Below are 22,413 nucleotides of genomic sequence, written 5' to 3' on the forward strand. Positions count from 1 at the left end.
TGTGTGTTTTTTTTTTTTTTTTTTTTTTTTTTTTTTAGGTACGTGGGCCTCTCACTGCTGTGGCCTCTCCCGTTGCTGAGCACAGGCTCCGGACGCGCAGGCTCAGCGGCCATGGCTCACAGGCCCAGCCGCTCCGCGGCATGTGGGATCTTCCTGGACCAGGGCACGAACCCGTGTCCCCTGCATTGGCAGGCGGACTCTCAACCACTGCGCCACCAGGGAAGCCCTCATTTCTGTTTTTATCTTTACTAATGCTTTCCTTCTATTTCCATGGGGATCATTTTGTTGTTATTTTTCTAAGCTCACTGTCCTTGAGCTAAACCTAACAACAAAGGATTGGCAAATCCGCAACCATAACGAGTAATGGTTCTCAGGAACTGGCAGAGCAAGCAGGACAAAGCAGCGTAAAAAGAGGATTTGGAAGATTTGAACATGCCAGTTAATAAGCTTGAAGATATGCATATGAAATTTTGAACCCAACAAATCTTCTTTTCAAACTCCTGTGGAACATTTAAAAATAGTAACCACTGATTAGACAACAAAGGAAATTTCAAAAAATCCCCCAAAGCCAAATAACATACAGGCCAACCGCAACAACAGCAAAATTTGTTAATTAAAACCAAACAAAACCGTAACTCTTAAATATCTCTTAAAGAAAAAAGATAATGCAAACTATGGATGCTATACCTTTTCACGTCTATAAGGCTATTAATTATAATTGTGAAGTTTTAGTCTGCTCTCTGCATTGTTTTTGTTTCCTCTGAGTTACTTTATTCGTTTGCTTATTTTAATCTTTGCCTTTAGAGTCTTTTCTTGTATATCATGATATTTCTGGCTATGTGTTCACATGCAAGGGTAAGGCACTAAAAGGCTCATTCAGTGTTTATTGCACATTTTGAGGGTTTATTGATGAATAAGCTTCATTTTGTGTCAAGGCACTGAAATAGCTCTTTTATTGGGAGAACTTGCCTAAGCCAGATGTCAGTATTTTCTCTTGGGTAAATCTCTTTTCCCAGCAAGGAACCTTCCAATCTTTGCACCAAAGATGAGAACACTAGCTACTGCCATCGTTCTGGTCAGGAAGGGCCACAAGGTTCAGAAGGCATTCTCTATCCTCTAATGCTCTAAGTCCTTTATTCATGTCATTAACAAAGTACTTCCAAGTTTTTATCTTGAAAGCAGAAGCAAGGGCAGAGAGACACTGCCCAGAGTTTGGAGTCAGTTGGTAGCAGAGGTGGAATTCCTTTCATCCACTACCAAGACGAGGATTAAATGCCCAGAGACTCACATGTTAGTGGCTGAGTTGGGGTTACTTCTGCTATAGATCCTCTGCTTATGTGAAGCCAAGTGCTTTCTGTGTTCCAGATGGAAAAGCCTCAGATTTTCCATCTGATGATGATTTCTTTCCTTGTTCTTAAGTTTGGTTTAAGTTCTGATTCAGTCATTTTAGTGAGGATTTGGGAGGCTGCATAGTAAATTCACGTGTTCAGTTCCTTGAATCATGAGTCCCAAATTATTTTGTTAGGACAGTTATAGCCTTTTACAAGTGTCCTGGTTTGGCTTCCTTCTGAGTAGAAGTGGAGCATCTTTCTCAGGTTCCCCAGTTGTCATAAGAATATGTGAACTTCTTTTTTTTTTTTTTTTGCGGTACGCGGGCCTCTCACTGTTGTGGCCTCTCCTGTTGCGGAGCACAGGCTCCGGACGCACAGGCTCAGCGGCCATGGCTCACGGGCCCATCCGCTCCGCGGCATATGGGATCTTCCCCGACTGGGGCACGAACCCGTGTCCCCTGCATCGGCAGGTGGACTCACAACCACTGCGCCACCAGGGAAGCCCAGAATATGCGAACTTCTTCAACACAGGTGCTGCATATTTAACTGGCTTTAAGGAAAAACTACACTCCAGGTATTTTTCATGGTAGATAAACCTGGATTTAAAGTTCTTCTATCATTAAAAGTTGTGACCTAAGTGTAGCAGTGTCAATGGAAGCTTTTCTGCTGAGCCTCTACTCTGAAAGCTTCCCCAGACTAAACAGACCAAGAGGGCTGAGTGCCCTGAAGCATACCCATTCCTGAAGAGGCCAGCGGCATTGAATGGGGTAAAGCTATCTGCTTATGTGGAGCGAACATGAAGAGGAATCCGCCTACGAACTCATAGTGTTTACAACGGTGCAGCTTTTCACAGCACATGTTATAGACCTCGAGGATGCATTTATTTCAGGAATAAATTTTTCCTGACTAAAAGGTTTGTTTTTACTTTGTAGCCAGTGAAGATTTAAGATTTTCTCTCTAATAGCAGCTAGAATACACAAAGCCCATTTCAGGGCCCATTCTGCACACTTACCATCATTCAGAGCCTTCAAAGTATGTATTTTTTTGTTGTTGTATCTTCTATCCAGGATCCAGGTGAATTTTCTTAATTTGTTTGCCCTTTCCCTAATTTTTTTTTTGGCCTAACTTTACATGTATTATTATTTTGCACGCTTCTTCGAATGAAGAAAGATAACCAATAAGTGATTTTTTCTCCTCTGCAATGTCTAACATAGTGCTTTGTTCGAAGGAACTTTGTATGTGACTGAAGAGATTCTTTATGATAATCTAGACAGTAGGAAGAGGAAGCAGAAGGTATTTCTGAGAGGAAGAGGTTGCATGTAATTCAGCATTTGGTATCCTTCATGTCAGATTCATTCTTACCAACTATAATGAGAAGGAAAATCTAAAATTAAGGTGAAGGCAAAGGTCACCCTGAAAGTGCCCAGGAATTGAAGCAATTAAGAACATGGTGTTTCAGCTCTGCCCTGTTCAAGAACCTAAACAGCACTCAGCTGTTTTTTATTTTTTGAAATTGAACTAATGCCTGTTGAGGTCCTACCTTTGGTCCAGTGGTTGTCACTGAGCGGGGTGAGTTTTTCCTTCAAGTACTCTCTAGCTTGTGTTTGTGATATTGTCTTAAAATTATCTATAGCAGTTCTTAAACTTTTCTGGGTCATTGGTACCTTTGAGAATCTGATCAAACCATGGCCTCTCCACCCAGAAAAATGCACATGCACACAACATTTTAACTGCCTTGGCAGGTTTATGTATTCCCTGGAGGCATCCAAAGAACTTAGGCTAAGAAACACCAGGATTTGGTTTTGTTTCTGACATGAACGCGTAGGCTGTCAAAACTCGGAATAAACTAGCTGATATTTCATTGTATGTCTTGATTAATTAGGAAGTGATAGATGAGGAATTTTTTCTACATCAATTCTCTTAAATACAAAAAACTGACAATAATGGCTAATGTAAGACTCCTGAGAAGGCAAGAAGGGTTAGAAGAATAGGAGACGTGGTTAACTTGAGATCAGAGAGAGGCACGGTTCCTACACGTAAAGGTTTGCAAAGCGTGGTCCCTTATTGGCAATATCCACATCACCTGGAACCTTGATAGAAATGCGAAATTAGGGGCCTCGTCCTGATTTACAGAATCAGAAGTGCTGTGGGTGGGTGGGCTTGTTTTAACCAGCGCTCCAGATGATTCTGATGCCAAAGTTGATAATCTCTGCGCTAACTCGCATGGAAGAGAGGAGCTGGTGTTAACGTTTCTGGTGGTTGGAATTTGAGAACGTGGAGCTTTGAAAGTCATAAGCAACCAACTGGAGATCAGGGATCTGGTCTGTTTTCTCATGTACAAGAAAGAAGGTAATTCATAGCCTTCTTTTTTCTAAAGGGTCAGGAAGCTATTCGAGGAGCCATTCGTTATCCGGATTATGTCGTCACGTCCACCTGAACTCTGGAGGGCGTCAGAAAGAAAAAGGATGGAAGGAAACGGAGGACAGTGGGTGCAGGAAGAAATGACGAGGGCCCAGGACTCCACTGCCGCCAACTATGCAACTACCGCCCAGGCAGTTCTCCTCCACCCGCCCAAGCCCCCAGTCCCCACACACAGCTCGGATGGACAGACACTCCAACACTGCCGCCCACTTCCGGGCCCCAGCCAATAGCTACTCAAAGTGCTCAGCCAGTCAGCGCCCCTGGGCTCCTTCCGGCGTTCGGCGTGCTGCCCTGGAAACGGGATGGGCTAATCCAAACGCGGAGGGGTGCAGAACTCGCAAGGCCGGTCGCCGACGCTCTGAGCCCTGCACTTTTTACCCCGACCTAGGGTAGATCGGTGGACTCGTCCTAACGCTGGGCGCGAGGCGGTGTCACTTCCAGGCCCCAGCCAATGGGAAGCGAAACTGCTCAGCCAATCAGCGCCCTGCGCTCCTTCCGGCGTTCTGCGTGCTGCCCTGGAGACGGGCAGGCCGAATGCAAACACAGAGGGGTGCTAGACCTGCACGGCCTCACGCTGTCGGCCTTGCTCCATTGCTTCGCCCCTGGCTTTTGGCCAGTGGACTCGTCCTAAGGGGTCGGGGGCGAGACGCGCGCACTGGCGGCAGGCCTCCAGTGGACCTGCGGCTTCTCCCCACAGAGCTAGAAGGTGAGCGGTAGTGCCGTTTTTAAAGTGGGTTCCTGTGTCTTTCAGCGTTTGTTGGAGAGACTAGGCCTGCAGGGGAGCTGCCCACCACCCTCCCTCCCTCCGTGGACCCTGTGCCCTCAGCGCCCCCTCTCTCTCTTCGGGTTCTGCTTTGTGTTTGTGTTAAACCCCGCACAACTTTTGGTTCAGGGTACGCGGGACACCTATTCTAGACCTGGGTTCGGGAGACGCGCTTTATAGACGCCCCGTATTCGGAGTTTTATACCTTAAAACGCTGACTTAGCTTTCCGGGTTCTAAGCCGGCCTCGCTGACTGATGTCGGTGGACGTGGGGAGGCAGTGAAAGCCGCCAGTTCGCTGGCCGCGATCTACTTGGGGTGGGGAGGAGAGGGTGTTTACGTAGAGACTCAGAGCCTACACTTTCGACGTCAGACCACGCTCAAAGCTTGCAGTTGATTTGGTCCGAAAAGTGTTGCGAGGAGGAGCACTTGTTTAGTGCTTAGCATAGTGCCCGCCGCCTTTTGTGCCCTCGGGAAAGGTTGACTTCGCCTGCGGTTTTCAAAGGTAGCGCGCATCCGGACGGCGAGTTAAAACGCAAAATTGCTGGACCCTGTTTCGAGAGTTTCTGATTCAGTAGATCTGGGCCCAGGGCGAGAATTTGCATTTCTATCGAGTTTCCTGGTATTGCTGATTGCCGCTAGAGAGGGAGTTAATGATTTGAAGGTGGGGATGATTAAGAGGAGGGTTCACTCATGTCTTTACCAGCATGCTGTTACCACCTGAACCGTTTCAGAGTTTGTTGAATGTAGGCTCTGTCCGCTGAATCTTAAATGCTTCAGTTGCTCGTATGTGTGAATTCCTCTGACTTCTGGCTTCTCAGATGATACCTAGGTGAACTTGTAGATTAAAAGAGACTTAAAAATGCGCCATGCTTTTAGAAAATGTGGAAGACTAAACTCTGGTGTCTGGGAATGCACACTACAGTGAGAAAACTATAAAGAAACGCATCAAAGTCCGGAGAGTGAGATTACTTTTGGGGAGTAGGAGTTGTTATGGTCCTAGGCTCAGGGAAGGGATTCTGGGGTCGCTGGCAAAGTGCTATTCCTGACCTGAGTGATGATTATGAGGATGTCTCTCTTACAATAATTCATTAAAGTATACATTTATTTTGTGGGTTTTTCTGTATTTGTGTTTCATTTTACAAGTTGAGGTTACAAATGTTAAAAAAAAATGCATATTAGGAAGTCTAAGGTGAGGAACATCCCTGGAGTGAGTCAAAAAGAACCTTAGTCGCGGGCTTTCAAATTTGGAAGATAACTTAAACTTAGAAGACCATCTGATCCAATTCTTATTTTAGCCTAAGGAAGTTGAGCTCTCAGAATCGGGAAGTGCTGCAGGTAATAAACGCTCGTCTAAACCCAGTTTGTAATTGATGTGTTTTGTTAATTTCAGCTGCCTGCTCTGCTCAGGTGCCTCTATTCAGTGAAAGATTGAGGACGTGAATTTGGCCTGACTCAAATTCAAAATTTTAAGATTTTATTTTTTTTTTGTGGCCTAAAACCTTATTGTCAAGGAATCACTTACTCATCTTACATAAAAACTTATTATTTCAACATCTTATTCTGATGTATCCTAATGTACCAATTCGTGAACATTTAATTAAGGTATCTGGTGATTTTTTTTTTGCCACATAATTACTCCTGTTAAGGCTGCATTTTAGTGGGTCAGGACTCAGCACTGGTTCTGTTTACCTGAACCAAAAGACTGGCACACATTTCTCCAGGAAAGATGGGTTTATTTGGCATCAGCAGGGAATCCCAATTCAGGGTGTGTAACCATGACAAGCCACTGTGCAATTCCCCAGCATGGCAGGAAAGGCGAAAGCTTTTTTAGAGATGAAAAGGCAGTTGGGAGGGCTGTAATAAACAAAGAATCCATGGCTTTTCATTGAGTTGAGTCCTTGCCAGCAAAGGAGAGGAATCTTTCTTCTTCTCGTTGGGCTCTGCTATCTTTGCAGGGCATGAGAGCTCCCCGCTTCTGGTCTTCTGACTCTAATTGAGGTTTCTGTTTATTAGTTTTTTACACTTCTCCATTTTGATCAAGATTTTTCTCTGAAAGCATTGCTGATCAAGAGTCAGGTTTTCTAGTTTCAGGGGCTTTTTGTCCCTCAGTGTCGGGAAGTATCTTTCCTGGGTGTAGTGTCTCAAGTTGGAGGGAAAGTGCACAGATAGGAAACTATTAAGGTCACAAGTAACAAGGAAAGGTAGGAGGGAGAACTCTCAGGCACTTTTAATCTAAAATCCATATGTTGTCAAGATGATAGACATTGGCGATCCTCTGAAGTCTTAGGCCATCATCAAAGGTTTGGCTACTGTCTGGTTAGGCCATTCAAAATGGCTGTTCTCTGCTCTCTGTACACGCCCAGCTTGACCAGTCCCTGCTTCACTCACATGACTATCCAATCATCTTAATTATAGAGGTTAATTAGTCCCTGGTAACTGATGAGCCCATCTGATGTCAATTCCCGCCCCCATAAATGGTAGCCTCCTCCTCCTTTGAGTAGTGAAGAGTGCTGCCGTGTCCTGTCCTGCCTGCTGTCTGCCATACGCGGTTGGGTGTCACTCCAGGACCTTGCTTCAGGCATGTAAGATCCTCTGTCCAGTAAGCCATTTATGTCTCTGTCACTGAGTCTGGGCTCTTCGAGGCTTGGCAGCTACAAGGCTTGCAGGCCTGAGGGGTGCAGCCTAACAGTGGCAACCTTCCAGCAGGTCTGATCTGGATATCTTGGGAAAGCTATCTCATCAGATACTGTCTGCTTCAATTCCGGGAAATCTTTACTTTCAGGTCACCAGAGGATGTGCAGGTCCAGTCAGAGGGCGGTGCTTCCTTTAGATGTATTGTGAATCCAAGAGTTGTATTCCTTGGAGTTTGGTGGCACAAGGGTTGGTTACTAGTACTTGATAGGGGCCTTTCCAGTGATGCTGAAGACAGTTCTTCTGGAAGTGTCTTTTCCAGTAAATGAAATCTCCAGGTTGCAAGGTGTGATGCTTAAGGTCTTCGTGTCCTGAGGGTGCCTGGTAAAAAGACTGCCCTACCGGGCTTCCCTGGTGGCGCAGTGGTTAAGAATCTGCCTGCCAATGCAGGGGACACGGGTTCCAGCCCTGGTCTGGGAAGATCCCACATGCCACGGAGCAACTAAGCCCGTGCACCACAACTACTGAAGCCCGTGTGCTTAGAGCCTGTGCTCTGCAATAAGAGAAACCACCGCAACGAGAAGCCGGCACATTGCAACAAAGAGTAGCCCCTGTTTGCTGCAGCTAGATGAAGCCCGCACACAGCAACAAAGATCCAGCACATCCAAAAATAAATAAAATAAGTAAATTTAAAAAGACCGCCCTACCAAAACATGTTTTTTTTTTTTTCCTGCGGTACGCGGGCCTCTCTCACTGTTGTGGCCTCTCCCGTTGCGGAGCACAGGCTCTGGATGCGGAGGCTCAGTGGCCATGGCTCACGGGCCCAGCCGCTCCACGGCATGTGGGATCTTCCCGGACTGGGGCACGAACCTGTGTCCCCTGCATCGGCAGGCGGACTCTCAACCACTGCGCCACCAGGGAAGCCCATCATGGTTATATTTAATAGAGACAGTTAGACCTTTCAATGTTGGAGTATCTCTCCTTTTATTAATTGTGGGTAGTAAGAAGCAGGGGACAAGTGCTTTGGGTGTCCCGTGATGATCTCAAAGTTTGAGAGTTTCTGAATTCCAAAAGGGGTGGATCTGAGATTTAGAAGAACCAACAGCAATGCTTTTGGCTAAGGTGTTTGGAGGGTCTTTACACATTTAGCCAATTGAGTCTTCATAATGCTGTTAGTACGTTCAACTAAACCAGAGGATTGAAGATGGTAAGTAAAGTGTAAGTGTTGTAAAACCAGCTGAACAGTGCACACTTGTTGAAGCACCTGGCCTGTGAAATGGGCTACTTGATTACTATGAAGTTTGAGAGGAGTTTCCCAAGTAGCGATACTCTTTTCCAAAAGGACTTTAGCCACGTTAAGAGGCAGTAGGCTGTCTGCAAGGGAAGTCCAGTGAAAAGGTACAGACCGTGACTAAAGCATACTTCATTCACTAGATGAAGTTTTATGAAATCCATTTGCCAGACCTCAAATGGTCCATCATGCAGATGAAGATGTCCCAGGGCAGTACGCACAGGCCTACATGGGTTGTATTTTGACAAGTGAGGTAGGCACCTTTTGTGGCGTTCTTAATGTTTCCGCAGCAATATTGATTCATGAAGGCTCTCATTTTGTCAGTAGACTGATGCTTTAATGCATGTACAGTGGTGAGGAGTGGGGATCTTGGTCTCCCATAGAACTGTTGTTACTTAGTTCAAACCAGAGCTTTCTGTTCTATCAAACCAACAGTTGCTGAATTTCTAATTTTTTTTAAGTCAGCAGGCAGCTTTCTTTTATTTATTTTTATTATTTATTTATTTAATTTTGGCTGCATTGGGTCGTCGTTGCTGCGTGTGGCCTTTCTTTAGTTGCCGCGAGCGGGGGCTACTCTTCGTTGCGGTGCGCGGGCTTCTCATTGCGGTGGTTTCTCTTGTTGTGGAGCGCGGGCTCTAGGCGCGCGGGCTTCAGTAGTTGTGGCGCACAGGCTGTAGAATGCAGGCTCAGTAGTTGTGGTGCACGGGCTTAGTTGCTCCGTGGCATATGGGATCTTCCCGGACCAGGGCTCGAACCCGTGTCCCCTGCATTGGCAGGTGGATTCTTAACGACTGCGCCACCAGGGAACCTCCTGAATTTCTAATCTTGTTTTTCCTTTTCTGAGGCCAACTGTTGGGCCTTTCTAGCCAGTTTTTCTAAATTATCATTTGGAGAAATATCTCTTTGGACCATGACAGAGGTTTGGCTGTCGTTGGTCCCTTTAAGGGCAGCATTCCTTGCAGAAATAGCAGCAAGGTGATTTCCTTTTGCTTCCAGAGAATCAAGCTTAGAATGCCCTGGAATCTTAATAGCTAAAGCGGCAGGTAAGAGTATTGCATTCAATAATTCCTGAACATAGGGGCCACTTAAAATTTTATTTCCGCTGGAAGTAAAGAAGCCACATTGCTTCCCCAACATTCCAAAATCATGAGCTACTCTAAAAGCATATCTACTGTCAGTGTAAATATTGACACTTTTGTCCTTGGCTAAACTACAAGCCCCTGTAAGGGTGTATAATTCAGTATGTTGGGCTGAAGTAGCCATAGGTAAAGATGCTGCCTCAACAACATCAAAAGGAGTTGCAATAGCATACCCAGCAAAGTATTTGCCATTGTCACCTTTAAAATAACCATCAGTGAACCATGAGAAGTCACGTTTACCCAGTGGAATTTCCTATAGAACCATGAGGTGATTCGTGTGGAGAGGTACTTTGGTGGAGGAGGGGAGAAGAGTAGCCAGGTTAAGTTATTACAACAATAAAAGAGTTATGGGAGAGGCAGTTAACAAAAGGATTTCATAGGCGGTGAGGAGGCCAGCTGATAAACGTTGAGTGTAATGAGAATTTAGGAGAGCTTCTATTGCATGAGGTACAGATGGTTAAAGGGGATCCCGCATGATTTTCCCAGTGGCCTTAACCAAAGGGCAGTGGCTGTAATGGCTCTAAGGCAAAGGGGTATCCCTGTGCCACAGGGTCCAGTTGCTGTTTATAATACCCTTTGGGCTGATGGTGGTCTCCATGGTTTTGGGTGACTACCCCAAGGGCATGCTCTTCCTTTTCGTATACAAAAAAGAAAAAGGGAATATGATAATGGGGATGCCCAGGGCAGGTAGGTTCATCAAACTCTATTTTAAGGCCTTGAAGGCTGTGTCTTGTGGTCCTTCTCAAAAGATGGGGTTGAGGTTGTTATTGTTGAGTAAAACATGTAGCGATTTGGCAGTAAGAGAAATTTGGGATCCAATTTCTGCAGTAACCAACTAGCCTGAGAAAACGTCACAGCTGGTGCTTAGTTTTGGTTTTGGGAAATGTAGGCTGCCATGAAGTCTATCTGGGTCTAGGTATAGTCCTTTTTCTGATATTAGATGCCCTAAATATCAAACCTGGGTTTGGGCAAATTGTAGTTTTTCTTTGGTGACCTTATGTCCCTTTAAGGCCAAAAGCTTTAGGAAGTGGATGCTATCTTCCTGCGTTTCTGTTTATTAATTCAAAAAAAATTTTTAATTGAAATATAGTTGATTTACAATGTTGTGTTAATTTCAGATGTACAGCAGAGTAATTCAGTTAAACATGTTTGTTAATTTTTTACAGTTCTTTTTAATGAGTGGGTTTCAGGGAGGAGAGGAATGTAAAAGGGACTTAGTAAAACTGTTTCTTAAAATAGATATTATCTGTACCTTTTTTGGGTTTGATTGATTTAAATTCAAAACTATCCCACATTTTTTCTACTTAGAATTTAGAAATTTCGCTGTTAATAGTTTGATTTCTTATTTGATCTAGATACCAGGTTTATAATCCAAATTACTAAATGTAATTACTAGCCTATAAGTGTTCTTAATTTTTATTTTGGCTGCATTGGGTCTTTGTTTTGTGCGGGCTTCTCATTGCGGTGGCTTGTTGCGGAGCACGGGCTCTAGGCACATGGGCTTCAGTAGTTGCAGCACATGGGCTCAGTAGTTGCTGCACATGGGCCTTAGAGTGTGTGGGCTTCAGTAGTTGTGGTGTACGGGCTCTAAGGCACGCGGGCTCAGTAGTTGTGGCTCGCGGGCTCTAGAGCGCAGGCTCAGTAGTTGTGACGCAGGGGCTTAGTTGCTCCACGGCATGTGGGATCCTCCTGGACCAGGGCTCGAACCCATGTCCCGTGCATTGGCAGGCAGATTCTTAACCACTGCACCACCAGGGAAGTCCATGAGCCTATAAGTTTTTATAGTAGAATTTTTCCCATCTTGCAGTAAGTTTTAATTTCACTGGAAGTTGGAATCAGAGTTATTCCTAGATTCTTAGATTAATGGTTTCCTATACCAAGATAGGGGTCAGTAAACTATTGCCTACCGGCTAAATCTTGCTCCTCTGTCTGTTGCTGTATGGCTTATAACTAAAGATGAATAAGTTCTGGAGATATAATGTACATCATCGTGATCATAGTCAGCAAAAATGTACTATGTACTTTGAAGTTGCTAAGAGACTAGATCTTAAATGTTCTTGCCAGAAAAAAGAAATAATTATGTGATGAGATCGTTACCATCATAGCATTACTTAACACTATTATAATGTATAAATGTATCAACACGTTGTACCCTTTAAACTTACATGCTGTTATATGTCAGTTATACCTCAGTAAAAGTATTGAGATAAAATTCACATACTATAAAATTCACCCCTTTAAAATTGTACAATTCACTGAATTTTAGTGTATTTACAAAGTTATACAACCATCCACATTATCTAATTCTAGAACATTTTATCTGCCCCCAAAGAAACCCCATACCCATTAATTTATTGCTCTTTTACGTTCTGTTTCATAGGGATTTTGCTATGTTCTGACTTCCTGGGTACCATACAGAAACATAAGCTGTTTTTAAAGAGGATATCTTACTGCTTGGATAATTTCTGGGAAGTTTTATGTAGTCTAGCATGTATAATCCTCTCAAAGAGATGCCATTTTAAAAGATGTTTTTGGTTGAGTAAATAACTTTATGTTGGAAATATGTTTAATATATCAAGTCCATTATTTTATTTCAGTTTTAATTAAAAATCTAGACTAGTGGGCTTCCCTGGTGGCGCAGTGGTTGAGAGTCCTCCTGCCGATGCAGGGGACACGGGTTCGTGCCCCGGTCCGGGAAGATCCCACATGCCGCGGAGCAGCTGGGCCTGTGAGCCATGGCCGTTGAGCCTGCGTGTCCGGAGCCTGTGCTCCGCAACGGGAGAGGCCACAACAGTGAGAGGCCTGCATACCGCAAAAAAAAAAAAAAAAAGCTAGACTAGTAAAAGACTACATCAAATTGTTATTCACTCAGGAATATTAGGGGATTTTTCTTGGCGAAGAAAATGAACTCATTATCCTTGATAATGATGTGGATGTTTAAAAAAAAAATTCTTGATTTAAAACAGGAGTTGGCAAACTTTTTCTGTAAAGGGCCAGATAGTAAATATTTTAGAGGGTGTGCAGGCCATAGGGTCTCTGTTACAACTACTCAACACTGCCATAGTAGCCTGAAAGCATCCTTGGGCAATATATAAATGATTGAGCATGGCTATGTTCCAATTAAGTTTAATTTATAGAATAGGCAGCAGGCTGGATTTGGCCCAGGAGCCAGTAATTTGCTCAGCCAGTAGTTTATTTGCTTCGAATAATATTTGGATTGACGCCAGTCCTTACGGATTAGATAGATGTACTATCATTCCATATTTGTTTATAGAGTGTATTCACAGACATTGTCTCATTTCTCATCATTTGGGTTTAGGTGGGGCATATTACCCCATTCATTATACAGATATTGACACAAAGTGCTTTCCAGTGTAACAGAGAAAGTAAGAGAGGTATCAAGATACACTGGCTGAAATCTCATTCATTCCCTGATTTTGTTCCATGTGTTGGAAATAGCTGTCATTTTCATTATTTTTATTAAAGTCTTGTGACTAGGGTGTTGAATATTAGTTTGTGAATTGTTTATTTTTTTCTTTTTTTCATTCTATGAAAAAGACTTGTATTCAACATTTGTAGGCGAATATTTTGAATTTATAGAATTATTAGATTTATTTACATATTAAATAGCTTAGGCTAATTAATCATGCAACTAGCTTGCATTTTTAAAAAATAAATTTATTTATTTATTTGGCTGTTATTTGGTGTTCGTTGCTGTGTGCGTACTTTCTCTAGTTGCAGTGAGTGGGGGCTACTCTTAGTTGCGTGGGCTTCTCATTGCGGTGGCTTCTTTTGTTGCACGGCATGGGCTCTAGGTGCGTGGGCTTCAGTAGTTGTGGCTCACGGGCTCAGTAGTTGTGGCTCGCAGGCTCTAGAGCGCAGGCTCAGTAGTTGTGGTGCACGGGCTTATTTGCTTTGCGGCATGTGGGATCTTCTCAGACCAGGGCTTGAACCCACGTCCCCTGCATTGGCAGGTGGATTCTTAACCACTACGCCACCAGGGAAGTCCCAAGCTTGCATTTTTAAGTGCCATTTTTGTTTACTTTTTAGGAGCTAGAGATGCTATTAGGCTGCCATTTCATCAAACGTGAGAAGTCAGCCCAGAGATGGAAAACTTCATTCTGTATGAAGAGATTGGCAGAGGAAGCAAGACAGTTGTCTACAAAGGGCGACGGAAGGGAACAATCAATTTTGTAGCTATTCTCTGTACTGATAAGTGCAAGAGACCTGAAATAACCAATTGGGTAAGTCAAGTATGTTTCCCTCCCTTTGGGAAAAGACAGAGTTATGATCAGATAGAATAAGTAGTATGTAAACAGAAGCCATTGAACTCACTATAGCAAATGGCACATTTTCAGTTTGGAATGGGCAGCCTTTTCTCTGTAGTGCCACCAATCCTGAATAATGACTAATAAACATACCCAAGTAATTAGCAACTTAGGTTTTTGTTGTTTGTTTTTGTAAGAGTCAGAGAAAATATACTCTATTAGATCACTTACTTTTAAATTTAGTATATGATTATGAAGCTTTCCAAAGGAAGGACATTGGGTGAGAGTGACTTGGGTTTGCAATAGCTGTACCAACTTTACAGCCCAGGCTCCTTGGACCAAATCTAGCTTTTTTTTTTCCAACTTTATTTTAATTGCGGTAAAATACACATAAAATAAAATTTATCATCTTAACCATTTTAAAGTATACAGTTTGATATTAAATACATGCATATTGCTGTGTAGCCATCACCATTTTATATGAGGTAACTTTCAGAAACAAAGTACAAAGGTGATTGCCGGAGGCCAGGGAAAGGGGAAATGGGGAGTTATTGTTTGATGTGTATAAAGTTTCAGTTCTGCAAGATGGAAAGAGTTCTGGACAGTTCAACAATCAAACTCTTGGTATTTTCCCAAAAAGAGTTGAAAACTTATGTCCACACAAAAACCTGCACACATGTTTATAGTAGCTTTATTCATAATTGAAGCAATCAAGGTGCGCTTCAGTAAGTGAATGAATAAACAAACTGCTACATATATGCAATGAAATACTGTTCAGTAATAAAAAGAAATGGGCTATCAAGCCACAAGGAGACACAGGAACCTTAAATGCACGTTGTTAGGTAAGAGAAGCTGATCTGAAAGGCTACATACTGTATGATTCCAACCATATGACATTCTGGAAAAGGCAAAAGTATGGAAACAGTAAAAAGATGAGTAGTTACCAGAGTTTGGGGGGCGGGGGGAGGAGTGGGAAGGATGAATAGGCGGAGTACAGAGGATTTTAGGGCAGTGAAACTCTTCTGTATGATACATGTCATTACATATTTGTCCAAGCCCATGAAATATACACTCTTTTCCACAGAGGCTATACCATTTAATATTCCCACCAACAGTGCAAGGGATCCCATTTCTCTACATCCTTGCAGGCACTTGTTATTTTCTCTGGTTTTTTTTTGGTTGGTTTGGTTTGGTTTTTGTTTGTTAAAACAGCCATCCTCATGTGCATGAGGAGGTGTTGGCTTTTGAAAGGCGTGTGAACAGTTAAGGGAAGACAGGTATATGGGTGGCAAGGTGCACAGTAGTTGGTAGATTTGGAGCTGGGGACATGAGGAATTTCTCTTCTGATTAGGATTTCTCTGAGGTGAAAATCTAAGCCTTCAGTTAGGAGATGGGGGAAGGGGAAGGCAGTGTTCTAGAAAAGAGGAAAGAAAAGGTGTGAATTAGTCACCTGGAGAACAGACCAGCTGGGGCCATTTGAGATTGGGACTCATTAGTGGAAGGTAGCTCAGTCAGCGTGGTTTGTGTCTGCTTAAGTGCCTTGGGTGTACGCAGAGCGTGTGGAGGGTTGAATTGAACTGGAATAGCAGTACTAGAGCAAGTGAGCTGGAAAGTGAGTGAGTGGTGATCATGGACTAGGATGTGTGGAAGAGATTTTGGAGAGAATACAGTTATCAGTAAAAAGAAAAAATATAGGGCTTCCCTGGTGGCGCAGTGGTTGAGGGTCCGCCTGCGATGCAGGGGACACGGATTCGTGCCCCGGTCCTGGAAGATCCCACATGCCGCGGAGCGGCTGGGCCCGTGAGTCGTGGCCGCTGAGCCCGTGCGTCCAGAGCCTGTGCTCCGCAACAGGAGAGGCCGCAACAGGAGAGGCCACAACAGTGAGAGGCCCGCGTACCGGAAAAAAAAAAAAAGAAAAAGAAAAAAATCTAGCAATGCTGTCCAGTAGGAATATAATGGGGGTTACAGACATTTTTATTTATTTTTTATTTTTGGCTGTGTTGGGTCTTCGTTGCTGTGTGAGGGCTTTCTCTAGGCGGTGAGCGGGGGCTACTCTTCGTTGTGGTGCACGGACTTCTCATTGTGGTGGCTTTTCTTGTTGCAGAGCACGGGCTCTAGGCGCGCGGGCTTCAGTAGTTGTGGCACACGGGCTCTAGAGCACAGGCTCAGTAGTTGTGGCCCGTGGGCTTAGTTGCTCCACAGCATGTGGGACCTTTCTGGACCAGGGATCGAACCTGTGACTCCTGCATTGGCAGGTGGATTCTTAACCACTGCGCCACCAGGGAAGTCCTTGTGGTTACAAATCTAATTTTAAAGTTCATAGTATCTACGATGAAAAAGGAAAAATCAGTGGAATTCATTTTATTAATATATATTACGTAATCCAGTATATACAAAGTGTTATTATTTCAGCGTGCAACCAGTATAAAGTTATCGAGATATTTTTCTAATTTTGATGTTAAGTGTTGAGCATCTGGTGTGTATTTTACACTTGGGGCTCGTCCCAGCTCAGACCAACTGCTCCTCAAAAGAGCACAGTAGCCATCTGTGGTGAGTATTGGCCGCTGTATCTCCTGCATTGGCCAGCGCAGGCTGCAGATGGGTGGTTGCGGTGAGGGTGGAGGGTGAGATTGGCAGCCCAGCGTCTGGAAGAGTGGGTACTTGGTATGTACTGAGTGTTGAGTGTACAGGAGGGTCCGGAGGGGTGTGCTGTGGCCTGAATTCTGTCGGGATTTATGTACCTCTTTTATTTTTTCACTAGGACCTTCCCTTTTCTGTGACAGAATCAGCAGAGATCCCTTTAAACTTGCTCACTGAGGGTTCTCCGCATTTTCTGTTGGCCTTATATTAGGGATCTATTACAAGGTGCTCTTCAAATTCTTTCTTAGTCACTCTGATGCTTGGTTTTCTACTCATCTGTCTTCTAAGTCATGTAGATTCATTTTCCTTTATTTTTGGTACAGTATGAGCCCACCTAATTGTTCCTAGAGTGTGCCAAATTCCATTTCTTTTTTTTTTTTTTTAATATTTATTTATTTATTTGGCTGCGCCGGGTCTTAGTTGCGGCACATGGGATCTTTTTTTCTTTTTTTTAGCTGAGGCATGCAGGATCTAATTTCCTGACCAGGGATCGAACTCAGGCCTCCTGCATTGGGAGCATGGAGTCTGAACTACTGGACCACCAGGGAAGTCCCCAAATTCCATTTCTAAAACGGGGAGCTCTGTATTTCTACTAATTATGGGCCCGTTAGCATGTGTTGAGTGACAGTAGAATTTGTAATTTTTTTTCTTTTTTAAAGAAAATCAGAAAGCAAGGGTGCAAAGCACTTTGGTAAGTTAGTCATCAGCAATCCTGAGTCTTGATGGTTCGCATACATTTTTGTGGTTTTTAGTTCCTATATTTAATGGGAATTTTAAAGGGAGAAAGCAAAAATTCCAGAAGCAACTTAGCGTTTTTAAACGGACAGGCTTTTGCATCTTTATTGTTGAGTTTTGAATTCACTCTTGTTTTTGGTGCATAAGTATTCTTATAATCTAATGGAAATGTACATTTTAAGATCAGTATGTTCATTGTAATCATTCCTCTTTTAAGAATCTAGGTGAATTAATATTAGAATTCACTAAGGATATGCTGAAAAAGAAAATAGAAGGCTTTGAGAGTTCTTTTCAATATTGTAAAAGTAATACACTGTCATTATAGGAAATTTGAGAATATAAAGAACTGAATAGAAGGAAAGAGCAGCATTGTTGTATCACCCGAAGGCAATCATTGTTCTTTTTGGTTTGTTTCTTGTCTTTTTTTCTATGGGCTTTTAAAAAATTTTCTAATCATGGTATTACATAATTTTATTTCTTGCTTTTTTCACTTAACATTATAACGTCATTTTTCCATGTTATAAAATTCAACAAATACTTTAATGTTAGCCTAATAATAATTATTAATATACAACTTATTTCACTATTATTGTATTATTGAGCCTTTAGGTTATTCTTACTTAAAGGTTTTTTTTTGTTTCCTTTAAAATTATTTCTTTTTTCCTCATGAAAGTACTGGGTACTTAATATAGGAGATAGAAGATGAGAAGTAGAAAGAATTTAAAAACACGAGTAATTCTACTCATAACGGCAGCTATTTTGATGTATATCTTCTGGTCATGTTTCCTATGAATATTCTTTTGTGATGTTAATTTACACAAATACACAAAACTTTTGTACAAGGTTTTGTTTGTTTTTAAAGACTGTATATTGAATTAGCATTTTTCCATGTCACCAGCCTTCTTAACCATCATTCTTAATGTCTGTATAGAATTCCACTGAATAAATTCCAGTGTTTTCTTATTTATTTCCCAGTTGTGTATTTAGGTGTTTCTTAATAGATGCAAGGGTTTAAGAACTTTTTTATTTTAGTGTGAATGCTGTGTGTTTTTATAGGTTCGTCTCACCCATGAAATTAAACACAAGAATATTGTAACTTTTCATGAATGGTATGAAACCAGTAATCATCTCTGGCTAGTCGTGGAACTCTGCACAGGTAAGGTCATGTAAGAAGTGCTACGATTGTAGCCACAATATATAGTTTTGAAAAAACATATGCAGTTTTTTTTTTTTATAAATTTATTTTATTTTATTTATTTTTGACTGTGTTGGGTCTTTGTTGCTGTGCGTGGGCTTTCTCTAGTTGTGGCGAGCAGGGGCTACTCTTCGTTGCAGTGAGTGGTCTTCTTGTTGCGGTGGCTTCTCTTGTTGCAGAGCACAGGCTCTAGATTCGCGGGCTTCAGTAGTTGTGGCACGCGGGCTCAGTAGTTGTGACTCATGGGCTCTAGAGCGCAGGCTCAGTAGTTGTGGCGCACGGGCTTAGTTACTCTGCGGCATGTGGGATCATCCCAGACCAAGGCTCGAACCCGTGTCCCCTGTTTTGGCAGGTGGATTCTTAACCACTGTGCCACCAGGGAAGCCCTGATATAGTTTTTGCTATTTTCCATTTTTCTTCTATTACAGATATAAGCAGTGTTGATACTATTGAGTACGTTAACTTGAACACCTATTGCTTGATAGATATTAGGGACTGGAAAAGGGTAAAGGTGTTTGGTAGGAGGAAGACATGTAAAATTCAATTTGGGGTTAACTTTACTTTGGTATAAAATAATGCTAAATCACCTGTATAACACTTAGAAATATTTTTTAGTGATTATTGATCAAAAAAGCTTTCCCATTCAGTAAAAACAAAGTATTTTAGGTCAACTAGCTATTAGCTAATTAGTTTATAAAGTGCTTATCTTTTTATGCAAACGATACTTGCTCTTAAAAACTTAAGGAATATGGAAAAATACAAAGATGAATCAACAAATACCACCACCTAGCAATAATTAGAGATAACATGTTATAGCTCTTGCTTGCTATAACTTTCTAGGACTATATACAGGAAGAAAGGTGACTAAATACATAGATACTGTATTATCTGGGCTTTCAGTTCCAGTGTCTTTAGGAAAAAATGTAACAAGTACCATGGTTAGTGTACTTCTAGTTATACACTGAGTAATAATAAATCATTAAATATTAGATGAAATATAATTATTTATAGCTTTATGAATCTCCTACATACTGGTACTTAGGATTTAATGCAATCATTAAAGAGGTTATTTGGAATAATTTATTTGCCTTTTATTTTTCTGAATCAATAGGAGGAGTCTGTGGTTTAATTACTTTCATGAGATGTACACACTTTTGAGGTAGTCAGGGCACTCAACCTGTTTTACTTTTTGCTTCAGCTGTTATTTGTGACCCCTGGCCATTGTAATAGCCTAACTCTAATTTATGCCTGTGTTTGGAATGGTTCCTCACCCGCCAAACAAAATGAACAGACCCCAACATACTCCTACCTTCATTGCACTAATTCTGATTGAACTTTCAGATGCCAGCTAAGACTTCACTTTCTCTGAACTTGACTCCTGTTATAATCTTGACCCTAAAAAAAAAAAAAAAAGGCTTGTTTCTGGCACTTAGATGATAGGAGATGTGAGTGGGACCCTGGTAGGGTATAGAAATGGAATTTGCAGTGTGTCTGCCATTGGCCTTTTATTTCATCAGTGGTGTACATCAGAGTTTGTGATTTTCTAACTATTGAGGAAGAGCACCTTTTTTTGTTATGCAGTTCTTGTAGAATGTGACCTAACTTTGCACAGGAGTAAACATAACTGTACTTTGCACAGTGTGATTAAAGTGCACAGCTTAGGTTAGTATTTAACACTAATTTTTGTAGCTGTTTCTTGCCTGAGGGATCTGGAGTGAGAAATCACAGCACCAGAGTGATTCTCCCTTCATCCCACTGGCTTATTTATTGACTATTCTTACAGTCTGAGCAGTCATTCTCCCTGAGCTGGCTCTGGAGCGTGGAGGTTTTTATTTACGGTGCTTGGACCACTGTTTGTTAACATGTATGTTTCCCCTGCCAGCCTGTCCAGGTATACTGATTTGATCATGTTTTAATGCTCAGGTCCCAGCATGGAACCTCCCAGAGGCACTGTGTAATATTGGTGGGTTAAAGTGGGTGATTTTAATCAACTTGCAGGTGGTTCCTTAGAAATGGTTATTGCTCAAGACGAAAACCTCCCAGAAGATGTTGTAAGAGAATTTGGGATTGACCTGATTACTGGATTACATCATCTTCATCAACTTGGCATTCTCTTTTGTGACATTTCTCCTGGGAAGGTAATTCATGAAAGTTTGGCTTTCCTGTTTGTGTTTCAATTCATAGGGCTTCCTCAAAGATGTTTTTATTTTTAGATACAATTTTGATACAGAACATCTTGAAATTTTAAGTTAACGTTTTTTTTAAACAAAAGGAAGTACATAGTACTATGTTTTAGGTTCCTATTTAGCTACCTATTGAAGTAGCTTTTAGAAAGGGAAGTCTCCCCTCCTTTCAGGGTCCTTTGAGTAATTATCATTGCTCTTGAGGTATATGGTGAATGATGAGCTCAACAGGTCTGTAAAATAAGATTCCTTGCTCTTAAATTATAGTACACAGTTATGAGCCATTATTTTAGTTTGATGATGACATTATTCGCTATGTATGTATGATTCCTGATGTTATGGATCAAATATTTTTCTTTTCTGGTAAAACTAATTAACCATAAGTAGACGTGCTTCAGTGTAGTAGAGTCACAAAACCTGCTTAGAGCCTGAGCCACATGAACACTGATATTCAGAAGCTGTGGGCCCTGGACAAGTTACCTTTTCTCTCTCTCTGTACCTTGGTTTTCTTGCCTGTGATGTGGAAGTAGATATTTCAGGGAGATTGTGAGGATTATGCATTACATTTAGGTTAAACTTTTAGGACATTTTCTTAGGGATTGTATGTGTTACTGGTCTTAGCTGCTAGTTCTTTTCCTTTGTTAATGTGAACACAATGAAATGAAAAGTTGAATATTTCCTTGTTAAACATTTCTCTAGGCCATCTATATAAGAACCTAATTAAACCTACAAAAAGCTCCATAAAAATTCTGTATAACAAATAGAAGTTCTTGTTGAAATATTCATATACTTGTGTCAAGACTATAACCACTTAACTGCATTACAGCCCTGAAAGCAGCTATAGACAATATGTAAATGCATGGGTGTGCCTTTGTTTCAATAAAACTTTATTTATGGACACTGGAATGTCAGTTTCATGTAATTTTCACATGTCAAGAAATATTAGCTTATTTTCATTTTTTTCCAGCTGTTCAGAAACATAAAAACCTCTCTTAGCTCATGCTTGTACAAGCCTAGAGGCTATAACGTACCAACCTCTGTGTGGGAGCTCTTTAGTGAGGTCTAGTATCAGCTCTTTATAACCTAGGAGCTTCAGGCTGATAAGTAAGGTTACTTTTATTCCAGAACTGGGGTTAGCAGAGTTCCGGCAGGATGACTGTTTCTGTAAATGGAGTTTTACTGGAACACCCACATCCTTTCATTTATGTATTGTCAGTGGCTGCAGAGTTGAATAGTCAGGACAGAAGCCTTACAGCTTGCAAAGTCCAAAATATTTACTAACTTAAAATTTTTATCTACCCCCTGCCGGTGGTTTTCAAAGTGTCTTCCCTGTACCAGCAGCATCAGCATTACCTGGAACTTGTTAGAAATGCAGGTTCTTGGGCCCTACCCCAGGCCTGTTGAATCAGGAACTCTCAGGGTAGGGACTAGTAGTTTTTCTTAACAAGGCCTCCAGGCGCTCAAAAAAGAAGTTTAAAGATCACTGTTGTAGACTAACTGACATCCTTAGTATTTGTGACTAGAAGCTGAGGGTGAGGGTAAACTTAAATTGCTTTTAAGGACCAAGAAAGCCCCCTGATCCATTGCCAGGGAGGAAGAGATAAAGGTATGATTTCAACAATCAACAGATAACTTCTAATCACAAATTATATTAGTAGACGTGCGCACTTAACACATGCCAGTCACTGTCAGAAGCCCTCTGCATTGTGTATAACCTCAGTCCTTACAACAGTCCGAAGAGTTAAGTATCATTTTTTCCATTTTGTAGGTGAAGAGACAGATTTACAAAGGTTAAGTAAAGTCTGCAGGTCAGAC

The 22,413-nt window shown here is 41.9% G+C and overlaps 1 protein-coding gene across 4 annotated transcripts in view; it reads left to right on the forward strand.

Annotated features, from left to right (window-relative positions):
• Window positions 1-4,263: 4,263 nt before the first annotated feature.
• The window catches only part of ULK4 (unc-51 like kinase 4), a 518,420-nt gene continuing 500,270 nt past the window's right edge, over window positions 4,264-22,413 (forward strand). For 3 of the 4 annotated variants that reach the window (XM_067753978.1, XM_067753980.1, XM_067753979.1), the window contains exons 1-4: window positions 4,264-4,458; window positions 13,628-13,821; window positions 18,277-18,376; window positions 20,414-20,553. In XM_067753978.1, coding sequence (XP_067610079.1) covers window positions 13,684-13,821; window positions 18,277-18,376; window positions 20,414-20,553 — 378 coding nt within the window. In that variant the 5' untranslated portion in view covers window positions 4,264-4,458; window positions 13,628-13,683. The remainder of the gene's footprint in view (window positions 4,459-13,627; window positions 13,822-18,276; window positions 18,377-20,413; window positions 20,554-22,413) is intronic. The other variant, XM_067753981.1, reaches the window with a different exon arrangement.

Source organism: Pseudorca crassidens, chromosome 10 (genome assembly GCF_039906515.1).
Source record: "Pseudorca crassidens isolate mPseCra1 chromosome 10, mPseCra1.hap1, whole genome shotgun sequence".
Classification (NCBI taxonomy): domain Eukaryota; kingdom Metazoa; phylum Chordata; class Mammalia; order Artiodactyla; family Delphinidae; genus Pseudorca; species Pseudorca crassidens.